This window comes from Puma concolor, chromosome B3 (genome assembly GCF_028749965.1).
Source record: "Puma concolor isolate L17-30 chromosome B3, mPumCon1.1.hap2, whole genome shotgun sequence".
Lineage (NCBI taxonomy): Eukaryota > Metazoa > Chordata > Mammalia > Carnivora > Felidae > Puma > Puma concolor.
The window spans coordinates 67,303,995-67,317,903 of NC_141672.1; the positions used below are offsets into that span (position 1 = coordinate 67,303,995).

Genomic DNA, 13,909 nt, shown 5'->3' on the forward strand with positions numbered 1-13,909 from the left:
AATACCCAACACCTAAATTAAATGGATCCAAGTCCAAGGCAGAGATGGACAGGTTTCCCTGCAGCCTGCCTCACAAAGCTCAGGATTTTATTGAAATCAAAGAAATGCAGACAGGAAGAAATTTACCCGTAAGATGTGTCACTCCTCCTTCCCTGGCATGGACTGAGTGGGGCAGCCTGCCTTCACCTCCTGGAAAGTGGAATGGAAATTCTCTCCGCTCTATGGAAATGTGAAGAACAGGAATAAATATCACCCCTAACAACAGGCAGACTAGCTTTGCTTGACAGTCTATCTTTAAAGTCAGCTCTGAAGCTTAGCAGAGGCTGCCATAGGCTAAATTTTAGAACAAGCTTCATTCTTGCTCTTACAGCTCCTTTCTCTTCTTCCACTGATGAACCTGCATATATACTCCAACCACCATCTTTTTAGTGGCTTGCCTGGAAATATCTGCAGAGACTTGTAAGCAAGGGTAAAGGAGAAGAGAGCAGGTGATTATATGTGTAGCTCTTTTCTAAGTAATGTATTTATGAATAAAATGATCTTTCCCATTTCTCTATGAGATGTATTAAATTGGCATACAACTTTAAGTGCCTCTGGAGATTATTTAGATCATTCTTTCTCTAGGTAAAGTTAAGCCTGGTTCAGGTCTGCTTTTTGGTATTTAGAAGTATTCAATGATTATTTGTATCAGTCTTCTCTTAAAAGTCAATAAAAACACAAATATATATCTACAGCTTAAAGTCATTACCTCCTTTTCACAGTGATGAAGAATGATTACTGTGTGTTCATAAATACTTTTATTCATGATTTTAATTAGCATGGATAATTTGGCCCAAGATATTTCAGTTCAGACACAGCAACACATGTTTATTTAATTAAAATTTTATTTTTACCTTGAGGTAATTGTAGATTCACGTGCAGAGATTCCATTGTGTCCTGTTACCCAATTTCCTCTAACAGTAACATCTTGCAAAACTATAGTACAATATCCCCCAAGATATTGGTATTGACACAGTCATAACAAAGAACATTTCCATCCTCATGATGATTCCTTATGTTGCCCATTTAGAGGCACACATAATTCTCTCCCTTGCAACCCTCTCCCCTTAAATTCCAGAAACCACTAATTTGTTCTCCATTTCTATAATTTTGTCATTTCAAGAATGCTCCATAAATGGAACCATATGGTTTATAAACTTTTGGGATTGGCTCTCTCATTCAGCATAATGGTCTAGAATTCATCCAGGTTGTTGCAGGTATCCATAGTTTGTTCTTTTTCATTGGCGAGTAGTATTCCATGGTTGGATAGATCACATTTTGTTTAACCATCTGCCCACTGAAAAGCTCTGTGTTGTTTTTGGCGACTACAAATAAAATTGCCATGAACAGTTTTTTATGTGAATACAAGTGTGTGAAAACATGTTTATAACAACATGTGACTCTCTAATTTTCTACCTGTTTAACTACAAAGCAGAAGATGTCAAGGTATTTGCCAAAAGTCATAGACCACTTCTTTGTAACTGAGGGTCAACTAATGATTCTTATCAGTACTTGCAGCTTTATAACTATTTTACTTCCTGACCTTGGAAAGCTCCCCCAAATATCTTTGAGCCTCAACTAGATAACATACATGCTTTTCAAAGTGTATCATTTGAAACACAAACTCCATGAAATGCTCCTAAAAGGGATAGGATAAGGCCTTCATGGTCAAGTAAGTTGGAGGAAATGCTGAATACCGTATTTCTCTTTTGAAATAAACAAATGTTCTTTGGTATAAAAAAGGGAGGATCCAGTATCCCACTGTCCAAGTTCAAATTCCAGCTCTATCACTTGCTAGAACAGAAACCTTCGGCAAAACACTTAACACTCCCATATCTCAGTTTTCTCATCTATAGAATGAAGGTAACAACAATACCCCACTCATACGAATGCAAGATTAACTATATGGACACAAGGAAACACCTGATAGATGTTACCTATTATTATAACTATTGCCATCATAACCAGAATCATCAAAATCATTGTGATCTTGTTAAAAATATACATGTCCAGGCCCCACCCCTGCAGATTATATTCAGTTTAGGGTAGAGTAAGTTTAGGGTAGAGCCTGGTCCAGATGAAGCAGAAGTTATTTTACATTAAGAACGTGTCCAAGACTGTCTAAGACAAGATTGAAACTCAGACCAAACTGACTGATGGAGTTATCACACTTATATCAGTACGCAGTTAATAAATCCTTTAAATGACTAACTCCATAGTCCCACAAAAAGAATACAGTTTTAACTCTCCTGAATTGAAGGTTGAGCTTATAATATAAACTCATGATTCCCCAAGGGGTAGTTCATTAAAAAAAAATGCAGTTCTGTGCAGTTGGTACACACCAGCACTCAAAAAAAAAAAAAAATTCCTAAATGTAGCAGTTAACATTGATATATAAAAATTTTACTTGTGAGTCATTGCTTAGCAAATCAAATCTGAAAATAAGACATTATTTCCTTAGAAATAAAAGAAAATAACCATGATTCTATTATTCCTGTAGGTTGCATCACCACACTGCTGATTTCCAAAGGTCTTCTTATTGTTAAGCACCAGGCAAATTTCCAGAACACTTGGGGAATTCACTTTAGAGGTGGTGGCAATCTTTTTACCACTTCTGCGGCAATCCTCAGGTAAGCTTTGGCCTGGAAAAGAAAAAACTCATTTGTTCTACATTTCTCCCCAGCAGACATCAAATGACTCATGAACTGTTGGCCATAGCTGCCTGCTGAATTTAATAGTCAAAAGGCTGAGTGAGCTGAGGAAGTTCAGCAGTGAGAAGATGGTGTCATGTACACTGCAGGTGGGGCAGGGAAGAGAGGGTTTTAGCATTTTTAGGGGGCAGCTACTTAGAAGGTGACTTTCTGAAAACAATATTTAATACCAGCAGTTACTGTTTTCAAACTCTAATTCCCATGTCATCAAACTAGCAACCCAGTCCAGTTGTAGAAAAATTGTATCTTCTTCTTGTGACAAATTGATATCGTGAGATAGATGCTGCCCAAACTTCTTTGGCATAAGACCTGGTAGTCATTTCAAATAGGACTGTTTATTACCACCCTATGGAGCATTTTCTGTTCTCTTTGAGAATGGCATCCAATACCAGCAATGAGCACCTTAGGCTCCTTCACCTGGTGAAATTTGGGTACCAGGGAAGAATTCCTGGGTTAGGTTGTTACACTCTTCATCTTTGGGATCCCCAGAGCAGCCAAATACTAAGAGCAACTCCTAAGCCACTGTGGGTCACTGTGTTAGTCACAAACTATCCCAATGCCTACATGGTCCTGTCAGAACAATGGTCATGACATCTGCATTTTAAAAGTTTTGAATAATTAGGGGTGCCTGGGTAGATCAGGTCATGATCTCGCCTAGAGTTTGAGCCCCACATCCAGCTCTGTGCTGACAGTTCAGAGCCTGGAGCCTGTTTCAGATTCTGTGTGTGTGTGTGTCTCTCTCTGCCCCTCCCCAGCTCGTGCTCTGTCTCTCTCAAAAATAAACCTTACAAAAATGTTTTTAAGTTTTGAATAATTGCAATGCAAATGTTATTTATTTCTCCTATCTTATGTGTAAAAAGTAACTGTAAGACACAATAGTAAGGCCTTCTAAAACCATTAATTTATATGTTTATATACTTAGATTTATGAATATACCACCACTACTACAATACTATGGTTGATAATAGCTAAAATTTACTTGAGTACTTAATATTTACCAAGTAATGTTTCATTTAAACTGGCAGCTACTTTAAGGGATAAATTCTGTCACTAACCCCACTTTATAGATAAGGAAACCTAGACCCAGAAAGGTGAGCAGTCTTTCTCGCCTGAAGCATTATAGCTAATACCAGATGAGCTGGTCTTTGAACCTAACCTGACCACTCTCTGACTCTGCATGGTAAAAGAACTGTTTGAGGTCTGTTTACCCTGACTTACAGAAGTGTTTTAAGTGTGACACATTTCCATTTTTGAAAACTATGCTTGAGCCCTAACAGCTGACTTATGCTTTATTTTATCAGAAAAGTATTAAAATCTCACTTAAGAGTCCATTTTTTTAAAAAGAAAAGTTCTTGGGGCGCCTGAGTGGCTGAGTCAGTTAAGCATGCAACTTCAAATAAGGTCATGGTCTTATAGTTCATGAGTTCAAGACTTGCATTGGGCTGTGCTGTCAGCCCAGGGCCTGCTTTGGATTCTTTGTCTCCATCTCTCTCTGCCCCTTCCCTGCTCGCTCTTTCTCTCTCTCTCAAAAATAATATACATTAAATTAAAAAAAAAAAAAAGGGAGACACCTGGGTGGCTCAGTCACTTAGGCGTCTGACTTCAGCTCAGGTTATGATCTCACAGTTCCTGAGTTTGAGCCCCGCGTCAGGCTCTCTGCTATCAGCATGGACCATGTTTTGGATCCTCTGTCCCCCTCTCTCTCAGCCCCACCTCTCTCTCTATCAAAAATAAATGTTAAAAAAAAATAGTTCTCAAAATATGAATAAAGCCTTAAATTTTTTTATCGAGTACCTACTATACCAAGTACTGTGCATAAGTAATCACACTTATGTAAAATAAGCATCATCAACTCAACTTGGATAAAGAAACAGTCACAAAGTCACTAAGCTGGAAAGTGTCAAACCTGGGTCCACCTAACTCCAAAGCCTAGATCCTTCTACTACATTACAAATTAAATATTTCTTTTTTTTAACGTTTATTCACTTTTTGAGAGACAGAGACAGAGTGTGAACAGGGCAGGGGCAGAGAGAGAGGGAGACACAGAATCAGAAGCAGGCTGTCAGCACAGAGCCCAACGCGGGGCTCGAACCCAAGAACTGTGAGATCATGACCTGAGCTGAAGTCGGATGCTCAACTGACTGAGCCACCCAGGCTCCCCTACTACATTACATATTAAACAGTAAATCCAAAGTACAAGTAATTTTAGTCATAATGCTTTATCTAAAAATGGTTTCACTCTCTGCTATAGTTAACAGAAACAAAAGTTTTGTTTAAAAATGGAAATGCCAGGGGGGCTCCTTGGTGGCTCAGTTGGTTAAGCGGCCGACTTCAGCTCAGGTCATGATCTCAGTCTGTGAGTTTAAGCCCCACATCGGGATCTGTGCTGACAGCTCAGAGCCTGGAGCTGCTTCCAATTCTGTGTCTCCCTCTCTCTCTGCCCCTCCCCTGCTTGCTCTCTCTCTCTCTCTCTCAAAACTAATAAACATTAAAAAAAAAAAAAAGTTAAAAAAATAAAAATGGAAATGCCATGTACTTTGTAAAGAAATATTTTTCTTAAATCTAGTATGCTGATTTTCACCCATGCATCTCTGTAAATACCTTTTATCTCCTAGTAGCTTTTCCGAATATTTAGGCCTAATATTTCTGTGACGACAATTTAGAGTTCACTAAGGCAAGCTGAGAGAAAGCCATCATTCTATCATCTTTAAACTCTTACTTATGTTAAATTAGAGACATAAACCTATCAGACTACACAAAACACTGAACGATTCCAGAATAATCAAATTTGCCACATTTAACCTTTGCTTTTTAATGGACTATCTCCAAGCTTAAACTTTCAATATATCACACTCAAAGTAATGGTTAGGTTGTCATTTGCTGAGAAATCTCTAAAAGTGCTTAGTTTAACAGTTTCAATTTCTACAAAACTGTTGAATTTGAATTTTTTCAGCCAGTGCAGTATCATTTCAACAAATAATTTCTGGTTCTTATCATGTGCGAGTCACTGTTTTGGGAAATCTGTGGGACGTAATGATACAAAAGGAAGGCAGAATAGCTCACTTGTGAAGACCTGGAGCCTCTGCAGTTAGACAGGCCTGAGTTAAAATCTTAGCTCCATCACTTATTAGCTATGAGGCCTTGGGCAAGTTACTTAACCCTTCTAAGGCTCAGTTTCCACATCTCCAAAATATCTAAAACAACAGCAACTAGGGCGCCTGGGTGGCTCAGTGAGTTAAGCATCCGATTTCGGCTCAGGTCATGATCTCACCATTTGTGGGTCTGAGCCCTGCATCGGGCTCTGTACTGTCAGCTCAGAGCCCACTTTGGATCCTCGGTCCCCCTCTCTCTGTGCCCCTCCCCCACTTGTACTCAGCTCTCTTTCTCTCTCTCTCAAAAATAAATAAACATTTAAAAAAATTAAAAAAAAAATAACAACAGCAGCTATCTCAAAGGGTTTGGGGAATATTAAGTAAGAATAAGGTATGTGAAGGGGCGCCTGGGTGGCGCAGTCGGTTAAGCGTCCGACTTCAGCCAGGTCACGATCTCGCGGTCCGTGAGTTCGAGCCCCGCGTCAGGCTCTGGGCTGATGGCTCGGAGCCTGGAGCCTGTTTCCGATTCTGTGTCTCCCTCTCTCTCTGCCCCTCCCCCGTTCATGCTCTGTCTCTCTCTGTCCCAAAAATAAATAAAAAAAATGTTGAAAAAAAATTTTAAAAAAAAGAATAAGGTATGTGAAGTGCTGGCACAAAAGAATGAAATAAATATTAGTGGCTGCAATTATTACTATTATGTCCTCAAGTAATTTACAATCTCATTGAAGAGCTCATATGAACATGTACTTGTGGGTACTTTTCCTGACTGAGGAACAAGCAAACTAAATCCCTGCCTTTTGTTTAATCCATAACTAGCAAAAAGGCAATATACACATATCATATATTAAAAAATATGATTCTGATTTCTCAAACTATTAATATTCTCTTTTTTTATCACCTCAGTTATACATAAAATACCACTTCTATTCGAGATCTTTTATTGAGGCATCTATAAACACAGATAATATAGCTGGATGCTGTTTGCTCTATCATTAACAAGTTAAAGGAAATGGATGGCAAACAAAGTGCAAGAAGTTTTACAGGGAACTTTTTTCCTTTGTTTTTGTTTTTAAGGATTTGAAGTCCTAATTCATCATACATAATCCTATTAAAATTATAAGGTTATAGTAAATTAGAAATTATAAGATAATAGTTTCCACTTTGAAAGTCTTTATCAGGAATACCTTACAGCACACCTTTCTGTATGTCAATATTAAGATTTTTACTTGACAAAAAGGATGAAAGCACAAAATATCAGTCCTTTATGCGTCCATTACTTGTTTCCTGGATGCAAGGAAAGGCAAAAAGTAGATAGAGTTGAATTAATCATTATAATCACACAAACAAGAGGCAATGCTATTGAACTTAAGAGTTCTGAATCCTAAGTGTCCACTTCCTCTCCCATCCTCTATGGCTTTCTCTGGCTATTTCATGCTACTTATATTTGGAGAGTCAACTATTCTCCTTTCCTCAGTAGTGCTCATTTCAGAAGGTTTTGCCTAATGACTGAGGAGGTAGCAGCTTGTTGGTACTTTTTAGTTGGTACTCTAACTCCTGCCAGCTGTCTGACAGTGCCTTAAATTCAGTGCAAATCATATTTTAAGTTGATCAGTATCACTTAGGTATTCACTTCCTGTGAAAGTTAGATGTTACTGGGAGAGTGAAGTAGCAAATAAGATAATGTATTTAATGCACATAAGTACTGTACTCTCTTAAAACAAATTAAAGAAATCATAGCTATTAGTATAGGACCCGAAAGGTATATGATAAAATGGAACTATTGAGTTGCAGGGAAAAGACTTGTCTGTTAATCATGTTTTATCACTTATTAGTTCTGAAACCTTGGGAAAACTATTTAAATTCCTTAAATCTCAGTTTCCTTATCTGCAAAGTGGGGACTATTTATATACTGTATTAAGTTGTAAGCATATAAATTATGTAACCAAAATGTCTGACAATGTTTGGTACACTGTAAGGCTACTATTAGGAGGATGATTCATAATAATGAATGTAATAATTTCCATGGAAACAGAATAAATACAAGGCACTAATTTCTTTTTTTCCTTTTCATGGCCATGTCTAAATCCTAAAATTGCTCAGAAATCTTCAATATTTAAGGTTGACAACCTGGTACGTGAAATTCTCACTGCTTTTGCCAAGACCTCACCAAATCAAATCTAGCACAAACCACAAAGGCTTAGGCTGTTCTCATTCTCATAAATGTCAGGCAGTAACAGTAAAACAATAGGTCTAACGTTTATGACAATGTAAATGAGATTTCAAAAAAAAACAACTCCAGAAAACTACATAAACACTGCTGTTTAGAGTTTTAAATCATATTATCTTTTGATGGCTGCTATATGTTTTCTTTTGCATTACATTCCTTTAACTTGCTTGAAAGGTTCCTCGCTTTTGAGAAATCTCATAGAAAACAGCAATAATGGATAGGTGGAGAAAATATTAAAAAGTTTAAACTTGTGGGGTGCCTGGGTGGCTCAGTCAGTCATGATCTGACTTCGGCTCAGGCCATGATCTCACAGTTCATGAGTTTGAGCCCCGTGTTGGGCTCTGTGCTGACAGCTTGGAGCCTGTAGCCTGCTTCAGATTCTGTGTCTCTGTCTCTCTCTGCTCCCCCTCCCACCCCCCCACCCCCCACTGCTTGTGCTCTCTCTCGCTCTCTCTGTCTCTCTGTCTCAAAAATAAACATTAAGAAAAATTTTTTTAAATCTAAATTTGTAACTGATATAATGTAGTAAGTAATTATTCTTAGTCATAAGAAATCACCTTAGAATGTCTTTAGTCTGTTCTTGGGAGTCATTTAAAAGTGTATAATTAAACTCAATTTTCATACAACTTTCATTCTGCATAAAGTACACCTATGATAGTTGGGTTGGCAGACTTTAATTATGAGAGTAATAAAAGGTTATGGTTTTTGCTTATCTGAAAGATTTCTAAGAAAAGACTGAAAAAGAAATTTTACATTTACCACCTAAAAGGCAGGAAAAGAGAAAAACAATGATAAGTGCAATACATTACACTCTATTTCCTCAGAGATCTTATCCCCAGCAACTCAATCACCTATACCATAGATACTGACTCTTAAGAAATGGAAAGGACCTTGGGCCGCTGAGAGAAAGAACTCAAAATCAGTGTACTTTACATATCCAACATTCCTGACTGTCGAATTATTTACAGTTCTTACTTCATTCACGGTTCTAACCAAGCTCAGCTCTTTTATTTTCTAGTTCACATAAGACTGGAGAGAGGTTGGCGGGAAGATGGCGGCATAGGAGGACGCTGGGCTCACCGCGCGTCCTGCTGATCACTTAGATTCCACCTACACCTGCCTAAATAACCCAGAAAACCACCAGAGGATTAGCAGAACGGAGTCGCCGGAGCCAAGCGCAGACGAGAGGCCCACGGAAGAGGGTAGGAAGGGCGGCGAGGCGGTACGCGCTCCACGGACTGGCGGGAGGGAGCCGGGGCGGAGGGGCGGCTCGCCGGCCAAGCAGAGCCCCCGAGTCTGGCTTGCAAAAAGCGGATGGGCCTGACGGACTGTGTTCCGACAGCAAGCGCGACTTAGCGGCTGGGAGGTCATAAGTGAACAGCTCTGCTCAGAAAGCGGGAAGGCTGGAGGACAAAGGGAAGGAGAGCTGCTGAGCCCCCTGACGACAGAGCTCAGTTTGGTGGGGAACAAAGGCGCTCGCCAGCGCCATCTCCCCCGCCCATCCCCCAGCCAAAATCCCAAAGAGAACCAGTTCCTGCCAGGGAACTTGCTCGCTCCGCGCAAACACCCAACTCTGCGCTTCTGCGGAGCCAAACCTCCGGCAGCGGATCTGACTCCCTCCTGCTGCCACAGGGCCCCTCCTGAAGTGGATCACCTAAGGAGAAGCAAGCTAAGCCTGCCCCTGTGCACCTTGCCTACCCACCCCAGCTAAGACGCCAGATCCCCAGCATCACAAGCCTGGCAGTGTGCAAGTAGCCCAGACAGGCCACCCCACCCCACAGTGAATGCTGCCCCTAGGAGAGGGGAAGAGAAGGCACACACCAGTCTGACTGTGGACACAGCGGTGGGCTGGGGGCAGAAATCAGGTCTGACTGCGGCTCCGCCCACCAACTCCAGTTATACACCACAGCACAGGGGAAGTGCCCTGCAGGTCCTCACCACGCCAGGGACTATCCAAAATGACCAAGCGGAAGAATTCCCCTCAGAAGAATCTCCAGGAAATAACAACAGCTAATGAGCTGATCAAAAAGGATTTAAATAATATAACAGAAAGTGAATTTAGAATAATAGTCATAAAATTAATCACTGGGCTTGAAAACAGTATAGCTGACAGCAGAGAATCTCTTGCTACAGAGATCAAGGGACTAAGGAACAGTCACGAGGAGCTGAAAAACGCTTTAAACGAAATGCATAACAAAATGGAAACCACCACGGCTCCGATTGAAGAGGCAGAGGAGAGAAGAGGTGAACTAGAAGATAAAGTTATGGAAAAAGAGGAAGCTGAGAAAAAGAGAGATAAGCAAATCCAGGAGTATGAGGGGAAAATTAGAGAACTAAGTGATACACTAAAAAGAAATAATCTACGCATAATTGGTATCCCAGAGGAGGAAGAGAGAGGGAAAGGTGCTGAAGGGGTACTTGAAGAAATAATAGCTGAGAACTTCCCTGAAGTGGGGAAGGAAAAAGGCATTGAAATCCAAGAGGCACAGAGAACTCCCTTCAGACGTAACTTGAATCGATCTTCTGCACGACATATCATAGTGAAACTGGCAAAATACAAGGATAAAGAGAAAATTCTGAAAGCAGCAAGGGGTAAACGTGCCCTCACATATAAAGGGAGACCTGTAAGACTCGTGACTGATCTCTCTTTTGAAACTTGGCAGGCCAGAAAGAATTGGCACGAGATTTTCAGTGTGCTAGACAGAAAAAATATGCAGCCGAGAATCCTTTATCCAGCAAGTCTGTCATTTAGAATAGAAGGAGAGATAAAGGTCTTCCCAAACAAACAAAAACTGAAGGAATTTGTCACCACTAAACCAGCCCTCCAAGAGATCCTAAGGGGGACCCTGTGAGACAAAGTACCAGAGACATCACTACAAGCATAAAACATACAGACATCACAATGACTCTAAACCCATATCTTTCTATAATAACACTGAATGTAAATGGATTAAATGCACCAACCAAAAGACATAGGGTATCAGAATGGATAAAAAAACAAGACCCATCTATTTGCTGTCTACAAGAGACTCATTCTAGACCTGAGGACACCTTTAGATTGAGAGTGAGGGGATGGAGAACTATTTATCATGCTACTGGAAGCCAAAAGAAAGCTGGAGTAGCCATCCTTATATCAGACAAACTAGACTTTAAATTAAAGGCTGTAACAAGAGATGAAGAAGGACATTATATAATAGTGACAGGGTCTATCCATCAGGAAGACCTAACAATTATAAATGTCTATGCGCCGAATACGGAGCGCCCAAATATATAAAACAATTACTCATAAACATAAGCAACCTTATTGAGAAGAATGTGGTCATTGCAGGGGACTTTAACACCCCACTTACAGAAATGGATAGATCATCTAGACACACGGTCAATAAAGAAACAAGGGCCCTGAATGAGACATTGGATCAGATGGACTTGACAGATCTATTTAGAACTCTGCATCCCAAAGCAACAGAATATACTTTCTTCTCGAGTGCACATGGAACATTCTCCAAGATAGATCATATACTGGGTCACAAAACAGCCCTTCATAAGTTTACAAGCATTGAAATCATACCATGCATACTTTCAGACCACAATGCTATGAAGCTTGAAATCAACCACAGAAAAAAGTCTGGAAAACCTCCAAAAACGTGGAGGTTAAAGAACACCCTACTAACGAATGAGTGGGTCAACCAGGCAATTCGAGAAGAAATTAAAAAATATATGGAAACAAACGAAAATGAAAATACAACAATCCAAACGCTTTGGGACGCAGCGAAGGCAGTCCTGAGAGGAAAATACATTGCAATCCAGGCCTATCTCAAGAAACAAGAAAAATCCCAAATACAAAATCTAACAGCACACCTAAAGGAAATAGAAGCAGAACAGCAAAGGCAGCCTAAACCCAGCAGAAGAAGAGAAATAATAAAGATCAGAGCAGAAATAAACAATAAAGAATCTAAAAAAACTGTAGAGCAGATCAACGAAACCAAGAGTTGGTTTTTTGAAAAAATAAACAAAATTGACAAACCTCTAGCCAGGCTTCTCAAAAAGAAAAGCAGATGACCCAAATAGATAAAATCATGAATGAAAATGGAATTATTACAACCAATCCCTCAGAGATACAAACAATTATCAGGGAATACTATGAAAAATTATATGCCAACAAATTGGACAACCTGGAAGAAATGGACAAATTCCTGAACACCCACACTCTTCCAAAACTCAATCAGGAGGAAATAGAAAGCTTGAACAGACCCATCACCAGCGAAGAAATTGAATCGGTTATCAAAAATCTCCCAACAAATAAGAGTCCAGGACCAGATGGCTTCCCAGGGGAGTTCTACCAGACGTTTAAAGCAGAGATAATACCTATCCTTCTCAAGCTATTCCAAGAAATAGAAAGGGAAGGAAAACTTCCAGACTCATTCTATGAAGCCAGTATTACTTTGATTCCTAATCCAGACAGAGACCCAGTAAAAAAAGAGAACTACAGGCCAATATCCCTGATGAATATGGATGCAAAAATTCTCAATAAGATACTAGCAAATCGAATTCAACGGCATATAAAAAGAATTATTCACCATGATCAAGTGGGATTCATTCCTGGGATGCAGGGCTGGTTCAACATTCGCAAATCAATCAACGTGATACATCACATTAACAAAAAAAAAGAGAAGAACCATATGATCCTGTCAATCGATGCAGAAAAGGCCTTTGACAAAATCCAGCACCCTTTCTTAATAAAAACCCTTGAGAAAGTCGGGATAGAAGGAACATACTTAAAGATCATAAAAGCCATTTATGAAAAGCCCACAGCTAACATCATCCTCAACGGGGAAAAACTGAGAGCTTTTTCCCTGAGATCAGGAACACGACAGGGATGCCCACTCTCACCGCTGTTGTTTAACATAGTGCTGGAAGTTCTAGCATCAGCAATCAGACAGCAAAAGGAAATCAAAGGCATCAAAATTGGCAAAGATGAAGTCAAGCTTTCGCTTTTTGCAGATGACATGATATTATACGTGGAAAATCCGATAGACTCCACCAAAAGTCTGCTAGAACTGATACATGAATTCAGCAAAGTTGCAGGATACAAAATCAATGTACAGAAATCAGTTGCATTCTTATACACTAACAATGAAGCAACAGAAAGACAAATAAAGAAACTGATTCCATTCACAATTGCACCAAGAAGCATAAAATACCTAGGAATAAATCTAACCAAAGATGTAAAGGATCTGTATGCTGAAAACTATAGAAAGCTTATGAAGGTAATTGAAGAAGATTTAAAGAAATGGAAAGACATTCCCTGCTCATGGATTGGAAGAATAAATATTGTCAAAATGTCAATACTACCCAAAGCTATCTACACATTCAATGCAATCCCAATCAAAATTGCACCAGCATTCTTCTCGAAACTAGAACAAGCAATCCTAAAATTCATATAGAACCACAAAAGGCCCCGAATAGCCAAAGGAATTTTGAAGAAGAAGACCAAAGCAGGAGGCATCACAATCCCAGACTTTAGCCTCTACTACAAAGCTGTCATCATCAAGACAGCATGGTATTGGCACAAAAACAGACACATAGACCAATGGAATAGAATAGAAACCCCAGAACTAGACCCACAAACGTATGGCCAACTCATCTTTGACAAAGCAGGAAAGAACATCCAATGGAAAAAAGACAGTCTCTTTAACAAATGGTGCTGGGAGAACTGGACAGCAACATGCAGAAGGTTGAAACTAGACCACTTTCTCACACCATCCACAAAAATAAACTCAAAATGGATAAAGGACCTGAATGTGAGACAGGAAACCATCAAAACCTTAGAGGAGAAAGCA

General features: G+C 39.6%; 1 protein-coding gene across 1 annotated transcript in view; it reads right to left on the reverse strand.

The window, feature by feature from the left end:
* Positions 1-864: 864 nt before the first annotated feature.
* The window catches only part of NUBPL (NUBP iron-sulfur cluster assembly factor, mitochondrial), a 246,002-nt gene continuing 232,957 nt past the window's right edge, over positions 865-13,909 (reverse strand). Inside the window, 2 exon segments of the mRNA XM_025919554.2 lie at positions 865-2,620; positions 2,622-2,681. Coding sequence (XP_025775339.2) covers positions 2,582-2,620; positions 2,622-2,681 — 99 coding nt within the window. The 3' untranslated portion in view covers positions 865-2,581.